Below are 24284 nucleotides of genomic sequence, written 5' to 3'. Positions count from 1 at the left end.
TTCGATTTTCTGTCCTAAATGGATAGTTTCATTCTTCTTTCCACATTTTTTGCTGATAAACATGAAACTATTTGTAACATGTTCTAGAATGAGAAGAAAAAGTGGGAAAAAGAGGAAGAAGAGACAGAGGAGAAAAAGATGAAAACCCATTTTATAACTGCAGTGTCTACACCCTGTTATCTCTGCGAGGCTGATTTCCTCCCTGAACGGGGCCAAATATGCTCTCATTGGACGCTGCTACTATGTAAACTAAAATTAACAAGCAACTTCTGCTACAAAGCTGTATTAGGTCAGTGTGCTTTTTGTTGTATCATCATGAATCTTCTTCCTTACAAGTCTCCCATGATTCCAGCTTTCCTGTCTTGCAAGGCACTTAGCATTCAGGATTAGAGAAGTAATGCTTTATATAGTTTTACATCACTCCCATCCCTGTTTGATAGGAAGTGAGAGAGTTTTAAAGGGGAAAATGATTAACATTATTATAGCAAAGCAATTTCACTCTTGTTGGTCAGACAATGTTATTTTGATCCAATAGTTGCAGCTTTAGTATCTAAATGAAATTTTGCTTTCAAGTGTAATTTCTCTTTGTTCTTCCTCTCCCTTAATGCTACTGCAATGAAACTTGAGCCAGCCCCTTCACTAGCTCCTTATAGCTCCAATTCATTTTTCCAAATGAAAGCACATTGATAATGTTTTATGAAGAGAATTGTGCTCTGTACTTATCATTTCTCTTGATCAGCTACATCTTTGTTTAACTGTTAAAGCTGGTATTTTCGCAAATGATGGTTTGAAGCAGATATTTGTAATAATAATTCCCTTCTAAGCAAATGACGGAGTGATGAGAAATGAACTAGTTTGGGAGGTGACAGCACTCCTTCAGAGTAGGAATGAAAGGCAGTAATTGACATTGCCAGAACCAGTATTATTAGCTGTGTTTTGTCCTTGGTGATCCTGGAGTTGGTGGGTATCAATGGACACAGTAGTCAGCACCCATACACACTTACGATGTTGGTAAGAGCCAGTGGCAATCCCAGTGGGAGCAGTAAATAATGTGCCAGTCAGTTGAGACAGCTGAGAAAGAACTTCTATTCCTGCCTCTGCACAGTCAAAAATACTTTCATTAGTTCACTCACAGGTTTTGCCATAACAGTTAAACACTACTTAGAAGCACTAATGAGCTGGCCAAGAAAGGTCACTTGTAGGTCTTGTCTTCAATTCAAATCCCTCATGGAATAGTCCATCAGCGCTTTACAGTTCATCCCTCAATGCTGAAGTCCAGACACTTCATTCAGGAGGATTGACAACAGGGTGGAGAAAGAGGGATGCAGTTTGACCTGGTGCTTATTTTCAAATTTGGAATTAGGCCAAAGACAGAAAAGTCTACACAGATTTTCTAAAATAGTCTGACTCGAAGTCTCCTGCAAGAGGCTGGTTTTAAAACTGTTAAACACACAGTGGAATACAATGGTAAAATTTTAGTGTTAATTTTACCCCTTCTTCTGTGACACAGCATATAGATCAAACTACTTCAAATGAAACTATACGTAATGTACTTTAATTCTTTGTGGTCCAGGAGTAAAGGATCACTCCAAGTTGTTTCAGTTGCTGCAGCAAGATGGTTGTGGCTGAAAGATTGGGATGTCTGTCATTTATTTGTATCTAATGTTTCCCATGACAAATAGATCAATGAAATTACAGCAAGTTCATATGGGTACCTATACAGTCATAGTCAACTGATTTCAACTAAGATGCAAATAAAATCCACTGGGAAAAGGATGGTCTTTATAAGGAATGGTACTGAAATAATTTGATAGCCATGTGTTTTTTTAAAAAGAACTTCAATTTATACCTGGCATTCTATTTTTTAAAAAAAAGCATAAGTCAAATGGATCACAAACCCAAATGTCAAAACTAGAAATAATTTTGGAGAAATCATAGAAGTGATCTTTGGTTAGGTAGAGTTTTTAGATATGACATCAAAAGCATAATTTATAAAACATAAAGATTGATAAATTAGACTTTATCAAAATTAAGAATTTCTTGTCTTCAAAACAAACTATTCAGAGAAGGAAAAGATAAGTCATAGAGTGGGAGAAAATATTTGCAACAACTTTCCCAGAATATACAAAGATATCTCAGTAAAAAGCCAAAAACCCTAAATTTTAAAATGAGCAAAAGATTTGAAAGGACACTTCACCAAGGAGGACAAATGGTAAATAAACAAGTGGAAAGAAGCTTAGCATCACTGATCATTAGAGAAATGCAAATTAAAACCATGAAGAGATATCAGGACACACTTCAATGGCTCAAATTAAGAAGACTGACCTTAAACAAGTATCGGAGTGTTGGGTAGCTGGAGTGGAAATCTAAAATGGCACAACCACTTTGGAAACAATTTGGCTGGGTTTTTTTTTTTTTTTTTTTAAGTTAAACCTACACCTATCATATAAACCAGTGATTCCACTCCTAGGTATTTATTTACCCAAGAGAAATGAAAGTATATGTTCACAGCAGCTTTGCTTGTAAAAGTCTTAAACTGGAAAGAACTCAAATATCTATCAACAGGTGAATGGATAAACAAACATGGTATAACTATACAATATAATCATTCCCAGTAGTAAAAAGGAATGAACCATTGATACTAGCATGACATGGACAAATCTAAAATATCTGGAGTGACGGAAGCCTGACCAAAAAAATGCACTGTATGATTCCATTTACAGAAAATTCTATAAAATACAAACTAATATATTGTGAGCTCAGTGGTTGCCTCTGGTTTGAGTGGAGAAGCAAAGTGAGAAATCTCAAGGTGGCAGGAAGAAACTTTGGGGGATGATGAATGTGTTCATTATCTTGACTTTTATGGTTTCACATGGCATGTAGACATATGTCAAAATTTATCAAATTACACACTTTAAATACTTCATGTCAACTATACATTAATAAAAGTGCTTACAATTTGTAAGTAACGCCAAAAAAAGAAGAGTTTTAGGTTTCTGGCTTATCAGTAACTTGTGAATAATGCGATCTTAAGTGAGAAATTCTGGGAAAGGGGTGGGTTTGTGATACAAGGGAATCAAGAATCTGTTTCAGGTGTGTGAACTTTGAGATGCCTCTTAGCCATGCAAACTAAACACCCACATGAAGATGTCAAGTAAAAGCAAGATGAATTTACAGCTGAGAGATTTCAAAGATGGAGACATAAATTTGGGAGTCTTCAGTATCCAGATTGAACGTAGAGTCATAGGAATAAATGAGACTCCCTAAAGGAAGAGTGTAGCCATGGAAAATAAGTGAGTCTGGGATCAAGCCCGGGACACATTTACAGGCCTCACCAAAGAGAAGCCGGCAAAGGAGACTGAGGGGAACAGACTGCTGAGGTAGGAGGAAAACAAGGAATGGGTGGTATTAGGGAAACCAAGGAAAGAAGAGTTTTGAGGAGGAGTATTCATCCACCTCAAACGCCACTGAGAGGTCAGGGCAAGGTGCGGATGGAGAAGGGACTGCTGCATTTGGGCACATGGGAGTCTTTTATAGTCTTCCAAAAGTGGCTTTGGTAGACTGAGACCACTTCGAGGAGCTTGGGAGGTGGGCAAGTGAGAGATGAGGAAGGCAGAAGCAGTCAGCTAGGGGGATCCCCAACCTTCCGGCTGTGGACTGGTACCTTCTGTTAGATCAGTGAAAGGATTAGATTAGAAGCAAAGTGCACAGTAAATGTAATATGCTTGAATCACCCCCAAACCCCCACTTCTGGTCCATGGAAAAACTGTTTTCCACAAAATTGGTCCCTGCTGCCGAAAAGGTTGGGGACCTCTGAACTATACCAGTAGTTCTCCAAGTGTGGCTCTGAGATCAGCAGCATCAGCATCACCAAATTCTCAGCTCCCATGCCAGACCTGAATCTGAAACACTTGGGTGGGATCCAGCAATGTGGATTGCGACAAGTCTTCTAGGTGAGTCAAATACACATCAAAAACTTGAGAACCATTGGTATAGTCAACTCATGTGAGAGAAAGTTTATGGTCTCTCAGGGGGGAGGGGGAATGGAGGAGCTACTACAGGTATTCTTGATCTGATAGGATTAATCCAATAGAGGATTGAGGCTCTGGAGGTGGATTGAGCATAGGAGTGATGTCTTGAGAAGGTGCAAGGTGGTGCAATCCAGGGTCCAAGTGGAGTAGCTGATGTTTGATTCAAGTAGGGGTGCTTCTTTCACCGTAACAGAAGGGAAGACAGGATGAATGTAAAAGGTTGGATAGATGGTTTTTGTGGTGGGAGGTATATTGAGGGGTTTCCTTAGGGAAGTAAATGGTGAAATCAAGTGAGAGAGAGGGTTATTGAAAGATTGACTAAAAAGGAGAAGGGGTGACAGTCATTAAAGAGTGGGAAAGTGAATTTACCAAGGAAATGTGGTAGGATTGCTTATCAGAGTTCCAATCCCATTTGGTATTTATGGCATTAAAGTTAGATCAGTAAGAACAGTTTTATTACTCTTTCCAACAGTCTTCAGCTGCTTCAGCACTGGCAGGCATAGATTACGCAGAAGGTTGTGTTCTAACTGGCATTGCTGCTGGTGCTGCTGCTAAGTCACTTCAGTCGTGTCCGACTCTGTGTGACCCCATAGACGGCAGCCCACCAGGCTCCCCCGTCCCTGGGATTCTCCAGGCAAGAACACTGGAGTGGGTTGCCATTTCCTTCTCCAGTGCGTGAAAGTGAAGCCGCTCAGTCATGTCCGACTCTTCGTGACCCCACAGACTACAGCCTACCAGGCTACTCCGTCCATGGGATTTTCCAAGCAAGAGCACTGGAGTGGGTTGCCATTTCCTTCTCCAACTGGCACTGGGATTTAGCCAAATAAACTGGGGTTTGGCCAGCAAAAAAGAAGTTCAGGTTCTTTGCAAGAGAGATGATAATGAAAAGCCAGTAAATCTAGGTTTAATGAGGACGGAACCAAGGTCAAAGGCATGGTGATAGTAAGTGGGAGTACGTGGATTGGAGATCCTCAGGCAAAGAACCGATAGAGTGGGAATATTTGAGGACACAATTTGGAAGTGGTACTCAGAGAAAAATGCTTAAGATCAGGATTTCAGAGGTGGTACAGCTACAGGGCTGACAGGCTCCAGAGTGATTCCTGAGGTGGTGGAAGATTTTTGACTGAGAAGCCAGGGCCTTCTGACTGAACCAGGGTCTCCATGGTTCACCCAGGAGAAATTATATTTGATAGGAAGTTCAGGGATGACCTGGGGGCCCAGAATGGCAATGGGAAATCTATTGTTTGCATACCATTAAGTTTCACTTGAGACCATGTTTGTGTCACTAAATCTACTGTTCTTTTCCCCTTTTGCCCATATTCTCTTTGCCTTTCAATATGTTACTTTTTAACATCCTTTTTTTCCCCTACTCCCATTAAAAAATTTGTTTTGGTCTCATTTTAAAAGTAATAGTAGTTCACTACAGAAAATAGAGACCAAAAAAAGATCAAAGAAAAAGAAAAATGTAAAAGAAAGGAAAACTCACTAATATTATTCAACTGTAGTCAGCATGATGGTATATATGCTTCCAAACCCTTCTTATACACACACCCCACTACCACCCTCCCTGTCACATACACAGATTTTAAACATTGGGGTCACACCTTCCACATTCTTTGTAACTTACCTTTTCAAATTGATTTTAAAAGAAAATTTGAAATAACAGATCTAGAGATAGGGTTAATAGTGTGCTATATTTGCTCCTAGAGTTGTCTGTCCCTATGTTCTACATAATTGAGATTATATACTTGTAGTAATTGTAAAAACTATTTTTTTTTACAATAATTTGTACTTCATTTTCTTTTAAACTCCTTCCTATACTTCCTTTGCCTAGAGAAATCCTGCCAGAGTCATGCTTTGTATGTATTGAATAGTCCAGTGAAATCTAAGGATTAAGAACTAAGTTTAAGTTCCCTAAGGAATGGGTAGCAAGAAACAGTTTGAGAAACTTTAATTCCACACTTCCTTTCCCATGTTCTGCTTGGCTAAAAAACAACAACAAAGAAATAAACAAAAAAACAGCCCATGAATTCATGAAAGCAGAGCTTTTATGTTAAATATGACTGATATTAGGCACTGAAAATGATGTTACCACACTCATCTTTACAAGGCACCATTTTTTTAATACTCCATTTTTAAATACTCCAACATTTAAGTATTTTATATGTATTTTGATATTCACAAGTCCGATAAGGTAAGGTACTATTATCCTAACTTTCATATGAGGAAACAGAGGTCCACAAACTTGCCTAAGACCACACAGCTCAAGTCACATGAGTGGAATTCAAGTCCAGGTCCCTGGTCACCAAGTTCATGCCCACTCCTTCCAGATTCTGAACCCAACAGGGAAAGTTTCCTCATACAGGCTGATGATGGTCCCAATGCTGGTCTGGCATTTTCACCTGTACTGTGGAGGCTGATTTTAGTGTGTTTTCCAGAAGAAACAGAAATAATTTTTCTGGTTAGCTTTTACCACTAATGACTATTTCTTTAGGGACAGGTTACTCTGACCACTAGCCTTGATGTCCTTTCCCCCTAAGTATCTGAGTATGTGAAGTATAAGGAGAAAAATAAAAAATAAATGTAACTTAGTTATTTGAATTGAGGACATTTTATAAATCCATGAAATATCATCACAAAGTAGGTATGACCACCACCTCTCAAAACTGACCTGATGCTCCAAGTGGTACAAAGAGGTCCACGTGACCCCCTTCTTCTTCTGGGGCCACATAGCTTCCTAATTTTTCCCAGAAGTCTCTCACTTCAGGCCTCAATAAATTTTTAATACCAATTTTATAGCCTGAGGGGGAGGAAATCAAAATGTCACATTAACAGAAGCTCTTAGCAGTTTGTGTTGTAAAAATACAGAGGTTCAAAAAGCCAACATCTGCTTGTAAGGCCAAGATCTGCAGGGCATCTCTGCTTCAATGATGGCCCCATGTTAGGACCACAGAAGGTACCACTGGACTCCAACATGACAACACTCTCCTACTGTCCTGGATTTATTAGACACTGAGTGCTTAGGTTAAGGACATTGTGTCTCTGCTTCCGTGGGGCAGCAGTGTGAGTTACCAGCTCACAACATGGTTGGTCAATGGCCAGTCAAGTCCTGGGACTTTGCAACCAAGTTCCAAAGTGGAAATGTTTCCCATGATTGTCAATCAATAAATAAGTCCTAGAGAGCAGAAGTAACGCTCCGGGCATGGGAAACTTCACTGTACCTTTCACCTCCTGGGAACTGAATGTGATGATTCAGCTAGTCTGCATGTGTCTGCACCGATTTCTAAAGGAGTCCTGGAGACTGCCTTCCTAAGCCCCAAGTAAAGAAAGAAAAGAGTAAGAAGGAACTCCTCCTGTCTGCTTGCTTTGAGCTAGGATATCAACCTCCTTAAATTGTGGACAAACACTACCTCAGTGCAAATTTTTCTTCCCAATCCCCAGTCTTACCTTGGAGTAAGTTGATTTCTCTGCTATCTCCGTCACTGAATATTCCCACACTCTGTGCCATCTGCCCATCCAGAGCTTTTTCTATGAGATAAAGTAGGGTCTCCAAGGTTAGGCCACTGTGTTCATACACCACAGAAATGATACCTGCTCTAACACTGTTCGCCACCATCTAGAAAACAAAACCAGACCAGTAGGAACCAAAGCCCATTACTTTAGAACGTGTCACTCACTCAGTCATGTCCGACTTTGCGATTCCATGGACTGTAGCCCACAAGCCTTCTCTGTCTGTGCAATTCTCCAGGTAAGAATACTGGAGTGGGTTGCCATTTCCTTCTCCAGGGGATCTTCCTGACCCAGGATCAAACCCAGGTTTCCTGCATTATAGGCAGATTCTTTACCATCTGAGCCACCAGGGAAGCCTGTTACTTTAGAATACTTCTTAATAAATTAAAAACAGTGACTATGTAATCTGTGATTTTTGAAGACTATTGTTTTTCTTCAGAAATTATAGGAGGAAGATGATAAGTTTTCCCCATCACGTTTCTTTTTAAAATTATTTTCTTTCTTTTCTAACGGGAAATTTGAGTGCATTTGTAACTCCACCACTCAAAGAAACACTAATGAATTATTTTCTTCCAGTTTTTTTATCTTTGTACACACCCATGCACAGTGACACATACACTAAAGCAAAAAACTTATGTAATTTTGTAATGGACTTCTTAGATTTTGATCTAAGAATGATCAATATTTAGTATTAATACTAAATACTAAATATTTATAAATAGTAATCCATACTAAATATTTATTTAGTATTAAATAAATGCTAAAACCACTGTTCTTTGAATTCAACAACCAACCAGATAAATTTTCACTTTGATAAAGTTAATTCCTTAGCAGCAGTCAGGTTGGAAAGTCATTGAAGGCACTGATTTTTCCCAAAACCTCATGCCACTTTCTGGAGATCACAATTCAACTCAATAGAGAACTACCACATGGTTTCATGGTTTTTACCTAAACCTCCATTACATTCATGAGTCTGGCATAGTCTTACATAAGACAAACGGGATCATGGATTTATTCAATTCCACTTTATTCACTCTTACTCTGTCATCAGTTATCCTCTGTGCCCAGCATGAGGTATTTTTAAACATTAGAGAAACTATCTACGGCCCACATGGAGATCAAACTCTGATCTTGCTTTCATATGGATCCATTAAGCTAGCCTGTTGTAAATGATCAAAGTCAACTCCTAGATGTTCAACAGTGAAGTGATTTAATACCTTGAAAGCAACCATTTTCTTACAAATAAGAATTTTTTGCAAGAACTTTCTAAGTAAGCCAACAAATACAGTCTACTAATGCCATGCTTTACATATATGTGTATCAGTGCATGCATATGTACATATACATGCATACTCAGTATACATGCTTCCTATGTCTTCTTTATGCTTCTTTTTTCTTATTCACATTAAAATTTAAAATATATAACTTCATTATAGAAAGAGCATATTTTCATTTAAAGTCACCTTCATTAAGTAGATCACAAAATAGATTTCTGACAGTTTTCTTTTTAGAGATGCTAGTTACAGGATATTATTAAATTCCTTAGTCATTCCAAAGAAATTTTAAAATAATTTGTATCACTTTGCTTTTTTGTGGATTAGGGGCAAAAAATTGAATTTAACAAAAATTTATTGGACCTCTAAAAGCAAGGCAGTTGGGCCTTTAATACTTTTAAAAAATAATTTTGATTTATGGTTATTTTTATTGCTTCTGAGTTTTAAAACTGTTTGGGTCTGTACATTTCCACTTAGATCAGACAGCTTTCCTTTTAGGAGATGAATCATTTTCATACACATGGTGACCAAAAGATTGCCATACGTCTACTCTAGGGGAGATTAAAAAACCCAATTCAGAGAAGGACTGGCCTCCTAACCCACTGTACCTCATATGCAGGAATCTGAGATGATATTAATATGAAGTGTGGCTGGAGAGCATTTGAAGAACCGCTGTCATTTTTATAAACTCCACGCCAACTTTTCTTCGATAATAAAGGGTAGGAATGGCATCCAGAAATGTTGCTTCTATAAGGATAAGAGGGGGGAAAAGTGAAGTTTTTATTTTCTCTAGTTTGACTTTGATAAGTGAGCACCATTGAGTCCTCTGGGCATCAGTTCTCTGTACAAGGCAAGCGGCTTCAGGCCCTCGGTCTCTCCCTGTGGTTTTCAGGGATGTCAGCAAAGGGGACTCCTGGGTGAGTGGGGTCAAAGGTGCCCACTGGGTGTCTCCTCCTGTCTTCATGGGATGCTAGAATGTGTTCTTGGAAATTTTGTAGGGCACTTAAAACCAATGTACTGACATACTAAAGGGTTCAAAACAACAGTTGAAAAGGAAGCAGCCATGATATTTTAAATTTCCCTAATCACCTGGGCCTCATGGTTTTTTCAAATAATGTCTATTATTTTCTACAGCCACCTCATCCCCACAACCATTCAGATATACTTACTCCATTAAAAAAAATAATTCTGGAAAAATATTATTTTTGCTCAATAACTTTACACAGAAAAACTGCTACATCCACAATATAGCTTCTTTGCAGAGTTAAGAATATGTGAAATGTAAATTTTGAATGTTACATATTTACTTCAGAAAGCATGTTTAAGACCACTGTTGTTGAAGATTAAGGAACTATTTTTATTGCTATTTTATAGGATAAGAGTGATTTAATTATACAAGACCACTGCATGTTAGCTAAATTATTCTAGAATGAATTCTTGGTATCATGGGAAGGTGCTGAACCTTCAGCAGATGAAGGTTTGCTTACCGCTTGGGCAAAGATTCTAAAGATGACAAAACAAGCTGTTTCTCCAAAGTTTCGTGTAATCCCACTCGATCCCTCGCAGTCTGGGAGAGACGTGGTTGGCATTTGGATTTGAACAATCTAGAGCAGTGTGTTCCACTCACCCAAGGGGGTCGAACTTTGAACAACTCCTCTGAAAAACAAATAGCAGCAGGCTTGGCTGTTTACTTCAAGCTTCTCCCAGCCAAGTCTACACAGATAAAGCCATCAAAATTAAAGCTGTACCAGGGCAGTATTCCAGATGGCAGTAATTACAGCCATTTTACAGACTCTCTTTGGTTCTCTTATCCTCTCCGCTCTGTAGCTGCAAGTTACCAGTCACTTCAGGTCAAGAAACAAAGCTCAGAGAATAAGCAACTCTTTTCTTGTAGAAACCAGTTCATCAATTTGTAGGCTTCACATCATTTTTGCCTTTCTTCTTGGCTTCAAGTAAATTTCCCATTTGTTACAGTCTCACAGAGGGTGAGTCAGTGAAAAAGCAAGATGGGAGAACTCAGATCAGGTTTGCTAATTACATACTGCGCAGATCAGAGGGCTTAGCTAAGAGCATGTCTCATCCCTACTCCCTTTTCACCTTAAAAAAAAAAAAAAGGTCATTCTTCTTGCTTCCATTTCCATTTTCATTTTTCCTATGTTGTCATCAATACTAATTCTTCTGAATTGTCCTGAATGTATTTATTTGCTTTTGCCTGTGCTTGTGCTTCTCTCTCCTTATCTTTAGTCTCATGGAGGCACTGGCATTTAACTTTACATATTTCATTGGAAATCTTTTTGCTTTCTTAGTTAATAGTAAAGAACAGAGAGCTTTCCCTGACATACTTTAAAGAATGCCTCCTATAGGCTATTTCAAAAAGATGGTGCTATCCTCTTCTGTGGGAATTTGTATGTAAATCCATTGGTTTCTACAATACTCTGCTAAGACATAAAGTTGTAAAATGCCACTCACTCTTATGTAGTGCAGTTTTCTCCCAAATTATTTTCCTTAGGCACCTTTCTCTTTGCCTCTCCTGTAGCTCTTCATCTTCTGTTTTGGGTTCATTCAGAGTCCCATAAACAGCAGCAGCTTCCCTAGGGGTTAGCCAATCTAAGTTGGACACACAAGCAATGTAATGGTGTTTCCAAGCACCGTATTCATTATCTGTTGGTGTATAGGGCAGAAACCATCCAAACTTAATGCATTTGGGCATCCATAAGCAATCCTTCAGAAAAAGAAATGAGAAAGATGAGTTGCAAGGACCGTTTCCTAGTAATAATCTTTTTAGGCACATAGATAATTTTTTCTTATTACATTGAGATTTTTAGTGCAGTTGACTTGCCATCTAAACTTGATTCTGAGAAATAAGATGCATACCTTACTCCACAGGAAAAATATTATTTGATGAACATGTATATTTTATATGAATATATGTATTAGTCATCTTTGTACACTTATTCAATGCTCCCATAGCATATGCACCAGATTCTGAGAATTCTGCTTCTAGCGATGGTATGGTTATTTGTTTAACACCAACCTTTGCACTGGGAACAACTTTAATTGACCCATATAATACTGCCAATATGCAACCAGTTTTGAGATATGAAAACAGCAAATTTCACGTGGTTTTATCTAATCAAATATATAGACAAAATACTATAAAACAATTACTTAAGCTACCAATTCAATAAGGACTTGTAAAACCAAGACCTTAGAGGAGGGAAACCCAGAAAAGTAATATCCTGATCGGTCTCACTTTTCACTTCAAGACACTTGACAGTTCCAAAGCAAAACTAAGGCTGAGAAGCAGAGCAGGAAGTTATGACTGAAAGATTTAGAAGAGGTTAAGAACTTCTTAACATCTTAAGATGTAAGGATTCTTGCAAGGAAGAGAGGAAACATTCAGAGCTCACAAAGGGGAATAGCCTTGGTAATGACACCTGGCTTTTAGCTGAGATCCTTTTCAGTAAGAATGACAAAGAAATAGGTTGAAACTAGCTTTGAAATATCTCATTCTCTGATTGGATTTAAATAAGCTATTCCTAGCCTAACCAAATGCTAGAAGCAAGTTCTCTCTGAAGGAAGATAACATCATCTGGATACTCAAATTATTGTATCAGTTTTTTATATGAAATATTTGGTACTCAACCAAAAATAGCAAGCACACAAAAAAGACAAGAATTGTTTGTTTCTTGTTTTTTAGTAAATAGAGACCCTCAGGAGATCCAAAAGTTGTTAATTATCAGGCACCAACTTAAAAAAAAAAACTTGTAGTTAATACACTTAAGAAATTAAATGGCTGGGAGGAAAATTTTGGCAAAGTAATCAGACCAACACTCTAAAACTGAAAAATATAATAACAAATTTAGAACTCAAGGGACAAGTTTAAAAGCAAATTAGAGTCCAGCTAAAAAGATAATTTTGAACTGTGGTGTTGGAGAAGACTCTTGAGAGTCCCTTGGACTGCAAGGAGATCCAACCAGTCCATCCAAAAGGAGATCAGTCCTGGGTGTTCATTGGAAGGACTGGTGTTGAAGCTGAAACTCCAATACTTTGGCCACCTGATGCGAAGAACTGACTCATTTGAAAAGACTCTGATGCTGGGAAAGATTGAGGGTAGGAGGAGAAGGGGAGGACAGAGGATGAGATGGGTGGATGGCATCACTGACTCGATGGACATGGGTTCCGGGAGTTGGCCATGGACAGGGAGGCCTGGCGTGCTGCGGTTCATGGGGTCGCAAAGAGTCAGACAGGACTGAGTGACTGAACTGAACTGAAAAAGATAATTAGTACACTGAAAGCTAAGCCAGAAGAAAAATCCAGACTGAAACACTGAAAGCCAGAACAATGGAAAAGACACATAGAAGAATATGAACCTTATGGGACATGGTGAATCAATGTAATAAATTGAAACCCAGAAGAAAAAAAGAAAAAGTGGAGCAAAAGCAATATATGAACAGACGGAATCTGAGAGCTTTGCAAAGTTGATAAAAGACATAAAATCCCCAATTTATAAATCAGTGCCAAATACAAAACAGGATAAATTCACACACACACATGCACACACACACACCCCTCTGTACATGTTGCTTAGTCACTAAGTCGTGTCTGACTCTTTGCAACCCCATGGACTGTGGCCCATCAGCCTCCTCTATCCATAGGATTTCCCAGGCAAGAATACTGGAGTGGGTTGTCCTTTCCTCCCCCAGGGGATCTTACTTGCAGAAAACCAAAGACAGAGAAAAAGATCCTAAAAGAAGCTAGAGAAAACAAACTACCTTTCAGGACCAGCAATAAAACCCCCTACTTTTCAAGAAAATTATGAAAGCCAGAGAACAATGGAACAGTTTCAAATTTCTAATGAACAATTAATTACCAACCTAGAGTTCAAATTCCCAGTGAAAATATCCTTCAAATTTGAAGGTGAAATAAAGATATTTTCAGACAAAAACTAAGAGAATCTATCAGTAGAAAGCTGTACTAAAAGAAATATTAAAGAGAATTCAGAAAAAATTGAACCCCGTAGGGAAATCAGAGATGCAGAAAGGTATGAAGTATAACAGAAAAAGTTTACTTGTAAATAAATATTGACTATTAAACAGTTATAAATATTCATGAGGTATGCATATATTTTATATACAATAGAGATATTATAAGGTATATTTATATTTATTATTATATATTTACATATCATATATATTTTAATGTATATTTGTGTATTTTATATGTGTTTATGTGTAAAATTAAATGTTTGAGAACAAAAGCATAGAAACTGAGCAGGGAAGCAAATGGAGTTAAAGAGTTCTATGCTTGCATTACCTCAGAGGTAGTAAAAAACCCTAGGATAAGTGCTGTAATCTCTATGGTAGCCATGAAAGAACTGCTAAAGAATTTACAATAAATCTAAGAAATATTTAAGTTAATCCTAAAGGAAGACAGAAAAACAAAATATAAAATAGTAAATAAAAATAGTAAAATGGTGGACTTAAGCCCAAATATATCAGTATTTACATAAACATGAACAGACTAAATGATTCCAGGTAAAAGTTAAAGATTGTCAAGTGGTAAAAGAAAACCACTACCATATTCTGCTTATAAGAATGTTCCTTAAATGTAAGGACAGAGAAAGGTTGAAAGCAAAAAAAGAGGAAACAGTATACCATGGGAACACTAAACCTGGATTCACAAATGCTATAAATCCAGGGCTCACAGTTGGCTTTTCATGTGGCCCCTCCATGGAGAGCCAGGTATTCTGTGAGATCAGAATATCAACGTAAGTCGGTCCTGCATAGTTTGTACAAGTTAAAGGAGTAAATTATTGATTTGTATTTAAAGTATGCCGATTATTACATTCCATTAAGTCTTTTAAAAGTAAAGAGATAAACATCCCAGAGGCAGAATTAATGGCAGCAGATGTAGAAGATCTAGTTTTATATTCTTCAACAGAGGTTAGCCAAAGAAAGAGCAGTTAAAGTTGTGGTTGTAGAGCAAATTTAAGGTGGGTTATCATGACTAAAACAATATCATTTAAAACCAAATCTTAAATAAATTTTCACAAAATATTGAACTTCTTAACCAAGATAAATTATTTTCTAAATAACTAAATTGACTATTTAAAGATTATCAGAATTATATGAATTATTAGAATAGTGTATATCCCCTGACTTATAAAATAAATTACTGTATTTAATTCCCCCATTAAATATAATTCCCCATAAAAAAATTCCCTATTTTTTCTCTTAAGGATAAATTAATTATGGTTCAGACACCCTCAATTATTATTTTCAGGGACAGGAGCTACCCTCATTGCCTCATTACAGATGACAGTTATATCTGAGTCCTATTACTAGGAAGTGATAAATGGTAAACCTGTTCAGTTAAAAATTTCCAGGGCCAGCTGACTTGTGCAGCTGCACACAAATCTTTTGGATTCAGAAAGGAAAAGATATATAGAGAAATGAAGCGTGGTAACACTGTAGAGAAATCCACTTTGGCCACTTGCATCCTTTCTGAAAACCAGTCTTGGATAACCCTAAAAAGAAAAATACAGAAATTTAGTTCAGAACACTAAAATTTTAAATTGATTAAAAATCCTGTATAAATATTGGTCACTGTTCTTTCTCTAATATTCTACCTTTAAAAAAATTAAGTCCTAAATAACATATGGCTAGATTTTTAAGAATACTGTATCCACATTCAATGGTCCATTCTAAAGAGGAAAATGAATTATCAATACAAAATTATATATTATCAATATAAATCAATATCTAAAATTCACAGGGGAAAAAAATTCTGAAATAAACATGGTTGTATACAATATAAATCTGGGTTTTTTCTTTACCCAAATTCAATAAATCAACAAGTCCTGCCAGCTCTACAAATAGACATCCCCCAAAATATATGCCCCAACACAGCCACTTCTCTCAACCTCCACTGCCTTTTCTCTGTTCAGAGAACCACCACCTCTCTCCTGGGCGCAAGTGCAGCCACCTCCTGATTACCTCACCGCTTCCAATCCAGTCTTCCTAGAGCCCATTTTCCACACAGTAGCCCAAGTGGTTACTACAGCCTACCAGGCTCCTCCATCCATGGGATTTTCCAGGCAAGAGTACTGGAGTGGGGTGCCATTGCCTTCTCCTTTTAAATATATAAATTAGATAATATCACTCATGCAAGTAAAAGTCTGCAGTGATTTCCCAGTGCAATTAGAATAAAAACCTATAGCTCCATCACACTTCATTGTGAAATAGTAAATGTCTTCCTCTTGACAAAGCAAGATTGTCTACACTCACTACTTTAACATGGGCTAGAGACACTTGCTAGTTCAATAAGGGAAGAAAATAATAAAAGGTATATGTATTGGAAAGAGAGCAGTAAACTGTCTCAATTCATGTACCATGTATATATAATCTATAAAACTTTAAATTAACTTATTAGTAAAAAATTATTGATAATTTTATATTTTTTAGATGTTTATAGAATCTATAGCAACATCCAATTTTATATTCCTGATATTACTAATTTACATTTCCTCTCTCTGTTTTCCTTGATTACTCTTCCTAGGAGTTCATCAATTTTGTTACTATTTATAACAAACCAGTTTTTGTTTTCATAGTTTTTCTCTATTGTTTGTTCTCCATTATACTGATTTCCATTCTTCATCAATTCTCTCCTTCTACTTACTTTGGGTATAGTTTGCTATATTTTTCCCCCCTTTTCTTAAGGTGGAAATTTAGATTGTTAATTTTTAATTGTTTTTTTCTTTAACAAAAATATTTACATTATATTATCCCTCTAAGCTGTACTGCAGTCCACTTTAGCCATGTCGTATTTTCATTGTCATTCAACATTGAAATATTTTCTAATTTCTCTTGTGATTTTTATTTGACCATAGGTTATTTATAAGTGATGTTAATCTCTAAATATTTGGGGATTTTCTAGATATCTTATTTTTATCAATCCCCAGATTTATTACATTGTTGTTAAAGAATATACTTAATAAAATTTCAAGAATTTTGAAATGTTTGAGTCTTAGTTTGTGGACTAGGAAATAATGCATCTTCATAAATGTTACTTTGCTCATAAAAAAACATATATTTGGAAATTGTTGTGTCTAGTTTTCTATAAATGTTAGTTCTAGGAGAATGAGAAGATTGCTCAGGTCTTCTATATTCAAACTAATTTCCTTTTCTTTGGTTCTATTCTGTCAGTTTTTGTTTTGTGTAATTTCAAACTCTGTTATTTGGTACATAAATATTTATAATTGTTGTGACTTCTTGATGAATTGTTACTCTTCTCACTATAAAATGCCCATCTTTATCGCTCTGGTAACATTCCTTGTCTTGAAGTCCATTTTGTCTGATATTAATGTTGCCATCCTACTTTTATATGCTTACTATTTGCATAATATATATTTTCCTATTATACTTGGAGAAGGAAATGGCAACCTACTCCAGTATTCTTGCCTAGAGAATCCTGTGGATGGAGGAGCCTGGTGGGCTGCTGTCTATAGGGTCGCAAAAAGTCGGACATGACTGAAGAGATTAGCTTGCATGCATGCATTGGAGAAGGAAATGGCAACCCACTCCAGTATTCTTGCCTGGAGAATCCCAGGGACGGAGGAGCCTGGTGGGCTGTCGTCTATGGGGTCACGCAGAGTTGGACATGACTGAAGTGACTTAGCAGCAGCAGCAGCATTCTTATACTTTACCAATAAGTGCCTTTATATTTAAAATGTAGGGAATTCTCTGGTGGTCCAGTGGTTAGGGCTCCATGCTTCCACTACAAGGGGTACGAGTTTGATCCCTGGTTGGGGAACTAAGATCCCACATGCCACATGGCATGGCAAAAAAAAAAAAAAAAAAGGTCATATTTAAAAGTGTTCCTTGTAGTCAATATACAGTGAGATTATCTTTTTGTTCACTTGACAAACATTGTCTTTATTTGATGGTTTAGTCTGCTTATATTTAATTTAATTATTGTTATATGCTCTGTTGCTAAGTCACGTCCAACTCTTTTGTGACTCCATGGAGTGTAGCCCACCAAGTTCCTCTGTCCATGGGATTTTCCAGGCAAGAATATTATAGTGGGTTGTCATTTCCTTCTCTAGGGAATTATTGTTATTGTTGCTGTGTTGTTCAGTTGCTAAGTCATGTCTGACTCTTTGAAACCCCATGGACTGCAGCACACCAGGCTTCCTTATCCTTCACTATCTCCCGGAGTTTGCTCAAATTCATGTCCATTGAGTTAGTCATGCTATCTAATCATCTTATCCTCTGCCGCCCCCCTTCTCCTTTGTCTTTCAACCTTTCCCAACATCAGGGTCTTTTCCAATGAGTCAGCTCTTCACATCAGGTGGCCAAAGTATTGGAGCTTCAGCTTGCACATCAGTCCTTCCAATGAATTTTCAGAGATGATTTCCTTTAGGATTGATTGGTGATAGTTGAACCCAAATCTCAATTTTGTTATTTGTTGTTTGGTTGTCCCATCTGTTTTATGAAACTTTATTCCTCTTCTCTTGCCTTGATTTGAATTAATAAACATTTTTGTATTCCATTCTAATTCCTTTATTTGTTTTTTAGGGTATCTTGGCACTACTTTTTAAAGCTGTTTCCAGGAAGTATGATATGCATCTTTAACTTTTCATAGTCTACATAGAGCTAATATTTATGTAAAATTAAAGACCAGTGCAACGATACAATTCTCACTATCCTTTGTGCATTTGTTGTCATCTCTACTGCATCTATTTATGTTATAAACCCCACAATACATTGTTTTGCTTTAGTCATATATCTTTAAAATAACTTTAAAATTTTATATTTTCTCCCACATTTATCACTTCCTGTGCTCTTCATTCCTGCTTTTAAATCCAAGTTTCCATCTGGTATCAATTTCCTTAGCCTGAGAACTTCCTTTAGCATTTCTTTATTGAAGGTCTTCTGACAACAAATTTTGTCAGTTTCCTTTTATTTGAAAATGTCTTTATCTTACATTAATATTTGTACCACTATTATGACTCCAGTAATTAATTTAAATAATTTCATCCTGTACCCAACCTGGTTTCTGCCATATCCTATTCATCTTCCTCAATCATCCCCATATTATATTAAAGCTAATCCAAGACATTATATAATTTCATCCATAAATATTTCAGTGTTTATCACTAAAAAAGAAAAGTTAAGCATAAACTATATCATATGTTAATACATTCAACAATAACTTCTTAATATGACATCCACAAAGAAAACTTCTAAAATACAATACCCTTCAAGAAAACTTCTTACATGCATGCCACCTAAGCACAGATAGATCTTGAAGGAATACAAAGTCCAAGGCCCTACTAAAGTGATCATCTTAGAGGCCCTCTTAGGCCAAAAAACATTTCATGGTCCATGAAGGATGTTCTGCTGGCCCTGCAGCTAACAATTACACACACAAAAAAGACACTTAATACCTGATTGTTCTCTTTATATATTAGCAATAAACATCTGCTACATTTCCAAGCCTCCAGGTAGCAATCCAGTTATCAGTAAATTAAACTCCCTGATTTCCTCCAAACTCTGCAGAATCACTGACATTTTGTGACTAATCTTACAGCTAATTGAAAACTTTGGTATAAGAACCTACCAGAACTCATTTACCTAACGCCACTGGGACTTCAAGACTTTTTCTCACTAAGTGGCTGCTGCTGCCCTATTACTGAGTCCTAATGGACACAGATTAACTCACTGAAAGAACAGTGATGACTCTGAGCAGATTTCATTCTTCAGTGGGTCTTCTCTGACCTAAATGTCCATAGAGCGGGCCAAGCCTCAGAAAGTTTCAATGCAAAATGAAAATGGCACCTCCAGTGAGGGACAAAAAAAAAGACCTTAGTTACCCTCACCAACAGATTGTTAAATATCCATTAGACCCAGAGACAGTTTTGACCATGAAATAACAAACTTATGGCTTAACTGGAGCCTCCTATCAAGTCCTGGGAGAAAGAAATGTTCTACCTTGCAATAGAACACCATTTCGTACATATAGAAGAAATTAAGAAATGAGAAAATCAGCTATCACAGTAATAAGTACTTCAGATTAGAATCAACAACATATGCTGAAGACTAGTGGGTAAAACTTTGATGAGAAAAAAATACTTGCATAAATACTTTTTAATTAATTTAAAACTAATCACTCAAATACTTTTAAATTATTAATAAATACAAAATACTTTATAATTAACCATCTTAACCAAGTGGTAAAGTCAAGATCATTAACAGTGGGATAACCTGATATACTATACCCCCAGTATGATCCACTGAGAAGAACACAGCATCAAGTCTGTGTTATTCCTGCCAAAAATGTATGACCTCAAAGTAATCTTGAGGAAATATCAGTCAACCACAAACTGAAGGTCATTCAACAAAGTAGCAGCTCTATGCTCTTCAAGTGTCAAGTAAGAAAAGAAAGGAAAAACATGAATTTTGCCATATTGAAGGCGGATATATAGACTTGAGAACTAAATACAACCAATGGCCTTGGTTGGATTTTGGACTGAGAAGGAAAGGATGATTGTAAAAGACATTGTTGGACCAATCAGGAGAACTGAATGGCATCTGTGCGTTAGACACTAGTGTTGAATTGATGATAATTTCCTGACATTGGAGGACGTACTGTGATTTTTCAGCAGAGTACACTTGATTTTTAGGAAACATACTGAACTGCTTAGGGTTAGTGGGGCATTACGTCTACAACTCACTCTCAAATAATCAGAATAATAAAGAAAAAATGGTAAAATGTTAACAAGCAATCCAGGTGAAAAGTTTAAAGAAACTACTTGCATTAGCTTTGCACCTTTTCTCTGTAAGTCAAATTTATGTAAAAAGTTGTTTTGGTTTTGTTTTTTAAGAAGCAACTATTTGCTTCAGTTCCAAGGTTTAATGATTGCCTATTATTTTTGTGTGTTCTACTCCCCTGACTTTATGTCACTGCTTTTTCTTGATCCTTGTCCATGCAGCTTTATCATAACTGGAGATAGAACAGAGTGGTTTAAAATGAACCTGCAGTCTGGAAAGGATGGGGATTGGGGGTAAGCAGGAGGGCAAAAGATGGAGTTCTGTACCTCCTGGCAGCACAGAGTATCCACAGACAGAAGTGTCTCATAGGGATCTTCTCAGTAGTGACAGTGATTAACATTCAAACTGAATGAGACTTGTGACAACAACAAGCACAGTTAATCCCAGTGGATTCATGACCTTCACTCCTCACTGTCTGAGGTAGGCTTCACAATCATTCCACGGGCCCTTGAGAGACAATTTGCTCTCATTTGGAATTCTAAAATAGATCAATAAAATAAATGCAAAACAGGAGTTTTCAGCCTCCTTTTCAAAGACAGGTCTCAGTATCTTCGGAGTCTTTGTTCCCAGCCACGTTAGCAACTACTGTTCTATCCCAGTCAAGTAAAGGAGAATCAAGTCTGAGTTGCTTTTTAAAGTAAACCTTAATTACACATGTTTCATATTTGTTCCTAGTCTTCGCTGTTACAAGGAAACATTCAAGTATAATGAATCTTAAGCATGAAGGAAAGAAAATGCTTCAGTCACATTAAAAAAAGAATCAGTGCATGAGGAGCAGAGAAATAGGGTGGTTTGTAGTAACGACACTGTGGCTCATTGCATTTTAGTTAATGTCGCAAAGTAAGAAATCCGTGAAGAGAAATAACAACATGTGAGGAGACAATGAACAAAATGTGCTTTGCTCATTTGCTGTGACAGGGATAGCTTCATTTAAATAATTCATGATAATGCCTCGCAGTGTGCTGTTCAATGCACAATGTGTGCTTTGCAAAAATAACCAGCCTTAGTAATATGGAACTTGAATCTAATTCTCTGTTCTAAAATTTCTGATAAGAAGTAGAAATAAGCTGCCACAATCATGATGAAGCAGCTGAGAAAGCAGGTTGGAGAGTGGTCTGGAGAGGGCTGAGCGGACTTGGCAGAGCTCCTTGCCTTCTAGTGGTTTAGGTAGCGTCTCCATGTCTTATCTAGCAGCTTCATACACACTTGATGAGGTGGTAAGGTCTGTGCTAGGTGGGTTTTCACATGGAGGCGAGTGTCACACAGAATAACCACTGGGTCTGGGGTGGACAGAAAATGGAGAACCATGTGCTGAGGTCTCCAGTAGCAAAAAGAGCAAACCTAGGTGTGGGTACAGCAATAAGGAGGCTGACTGAAGATTTTTAAAAGATTTTTAAATAATTTGTATATGCAAATTCATAAATAGTTAAATGGATACATAAAAGCATAAAAAGTAGAAGGTCACATTTTAAGTGGTGCAATTATGGGTGATTATGGTATTTTCCTCTTTTTGCTTATTCACAGTTTCTAATGCTTCTACAAAGGCCTGATTTTATAGAACTACTGAATAGAGAGAGAAGGCCCATGGCTTTCACACAAGTGGTCCCCTCCAAATGGAACACTCATTCTCCAAGTCTTGGCTTGTCTATCTCTAAACATCCTTCAGATTCCAGCTGAAGTGTCAAATCCCCAAGGAAGGCTTCCCTGAGCCCCTGTACTAGGTGAGATCCCAGTTACTTTTCCTGTGTCACTTAGCACAACCGTAGCTATTTCCTTGATATTGATTGGGTTGACCAAACCTGCCGAGAGTTATGGAAAATAAAGGATAATGCATGTACTTGGACTTGATATCACTATGTGAGTGCAGGATGACTTTCCTTGTGTGATTCTTATTATTATATGACTTGTGACCAATGAAGCAAAATAAGGTTCTGAGGCAGGAGCACAAAACTTTCTCTGGAACCAAAATGGCAGATCAAAGTCACATGGCTTGTAAAAAGCTAGTTTTGTGACATATAGGTGAGCATATAAAGTGGGTTCGGGGGGTGATATTTCTGGGGTACTGCCAGAATCCTCTCACCTTCCCAATAGGCTGACCGTTTCTGTTCCCCAAACACTTCCCCTTGTGAGGCTACTGTTTGCTCACTGAGCCCTGCCTACTTAATTCCCTCTCATACTTAATTCCATCTCATATTCTTTGCCAAAACCTGTATCCTTTACACTTGAATTGCACTATAGTGTAAGCTAAGCACTATTTTTGTGTTTCTTTTCTAGCTAACCCTCAAATATTTTAGTCCTTTTTTTTGACTCATTCACCATTTAAAGTCTTTCTCTTCTACAGGACTAGAAGCCCCATAAAAAAATTAAAAAGGCATAGCAGCAGTCTTGTTGGCTGCTCTGTCCCCAGCACCTGAATGGTGCTTGTAGCTTAGCAGGGGGTAAATAAATATGTTTAAATTAGAATAAAGGATGAGAAAAAAAGTTGAAAAACAAGGAAGACAAAAATCACTGCTTGTATTAATTTCCTTTTCATTGTAACAAATTACCACTAACTTGGTGGCTTAAAGCAGTACATGTATCCTCTCGGAGTTCTGAGATCACAAGTCTGAAATCAGGTTCACTGGGCTACAGACAAGGTTTTGGCAGGACTGGTTTATTTCTGGAAACTCTAAGGGGAGATTTGTTTCCTTGTCTTTTTCAGGTTCTAGTTGCTGCCTGTTTTCCTTGACTCATATTCTCTTTCTCTACCTTCAAAGCCAGCAGCATGAGATGTTCAAATCGCTTCATCTCTTCCATCATCACATCATATTCTCTTCTGATTATGATGTCTCTTGAACCCATTACAAGGACCACTGAGATTATGTTGAGCCCCAATAATGCAGGATAATCTCCCCATCATAAATCCTTAATAACATCTGTGAAGTCCTTTTTCCATACAAGATAACATTTCTAGGTTTCAGGGATTAGGGCCTGGACATATTTTGAGACATTTATCCAGTTTACCACAGTGCTCTAGCTTCTAAGATATGCAAAATACTCCCAAATATTTCCAGGGGTGCTATTTTGTATTATCAAATATCCAGTGAGACTTATGGACATTCTTCTTTTCCCATTTTAGGACAAGTTTTAGTCTACTAAAATATGCACTTCAGAGGGTAGGAGTCTTTTACACTCTGTTTAGTGTTGAATCTCATGTACCCAGAACTATGCTTATTATACAGTAGACCCTTGGTAAAGATTCATTGAATGTTCGATGAATAGACTTTGTCTGCTGACTTGGATGGTAAAGAATCTGCCTGCAATGTGAGTAGACCCAGGTTCAATCCTTGGTTCGGGAAGACCCCCTGGAGAAGGGAATGGCAACCCACTCCAGTATTCTTTGCCTGGAGAATCCCATGGACAGAACAATCTAGGGGGCTACAGTCCATGGGCTTGCAAAGAGTTGGACACAGCTGAGCAACTAACACTTTCACTTCACTTTCGCTTCTGGCATCTATCATTTATTTCCTCTTCTTTCGATAAAATAACCTCAATTCCTATTTGGTGGTCCATATAGTTCTACAGAAGCTGAGTCCAAAAATTACATGGTCAAGGCTAATTAAATTCATGTGGGTCAATCCCAAGGCCACAGCCAG

The 24284-nt window shown here is 37.4% G+C and overlaps 1 protein-coding gene and 1 long non-coding RNA gene across 6 annotated transcripts in view; one reads left to right on the top strand and one right to left on the bottom strand.

The window, feature by feature from the left end:
* The window catches only part of ECT2L (epithelial cell transforming 2 like), an 89833-nt gene that overhangs the window by 28213 nt on the left and 37336 nt on the right, over positions 1 to 24284 (bottom strand). For 4 of the 5 annotated variants that reach the window (XM_061428125.1, XM_061428126.1, XM_061428124.1 and 1 more), the window contains 7 exons: positions 15182 to 15344; positions 11285 to 11537; positions 10303 to 10471; positions 9424 to 9562; positions 7479 to 7647; positions 6703 to 6831; positions 1005 to 1097 (listed from right to left, as the gene is read on the bottom strand). In XM_061428125.1, the coding sequence (XP_061284109.1) occupies positions 1005 to 1097; positions 6703 to 6831; positions 7479 to 7647; positions 9424 to 9562; positions 10303 to 10471; positions 11285 to 11537; positions 15182 to 15344 (1115 nt within the window). The remainder of the gene's footprint in view (positions 1 to 1004; positions 1098 to 6702; positions 6832 to 7478; positions 7648 to 9423; positions 9563 to 10302; positions 10472 to 11284; positions 11538 to 15181; positions 15345 to 24284) is intronic. The other variant, XM_061428127.1, reaches the window with a different exon arrangement.
* The window catches only part of LOC133254095 (uncharacterized), a 45321-nt gene that overhangs the window by 10638 nt on the left and 10399 nt on the right, over positions 1 to 24284 (top strand). The gene's annotated exons all lie outside the window — the stretch shown is intronic.

Source organism: Bos javanicus, chromosome 9 (genome assembly GCF_032452875.1).
Source record: "Bos javanicus breed banteng chromosome 9, ARS-OSU_banteng_1.0, whole genome shotgun sequence".
Lineage (NCBI taxonomy): Eukaryota > Metazoa > Chordata > Mammalia > Artiodactyla > Bovidae > Bos > Bos javanicus.
The sequence above is the reverse complement of the archived record's forward strand: the minus strand, read 5'-3'. Positions and strand labels throughout refer to the sequence as shown.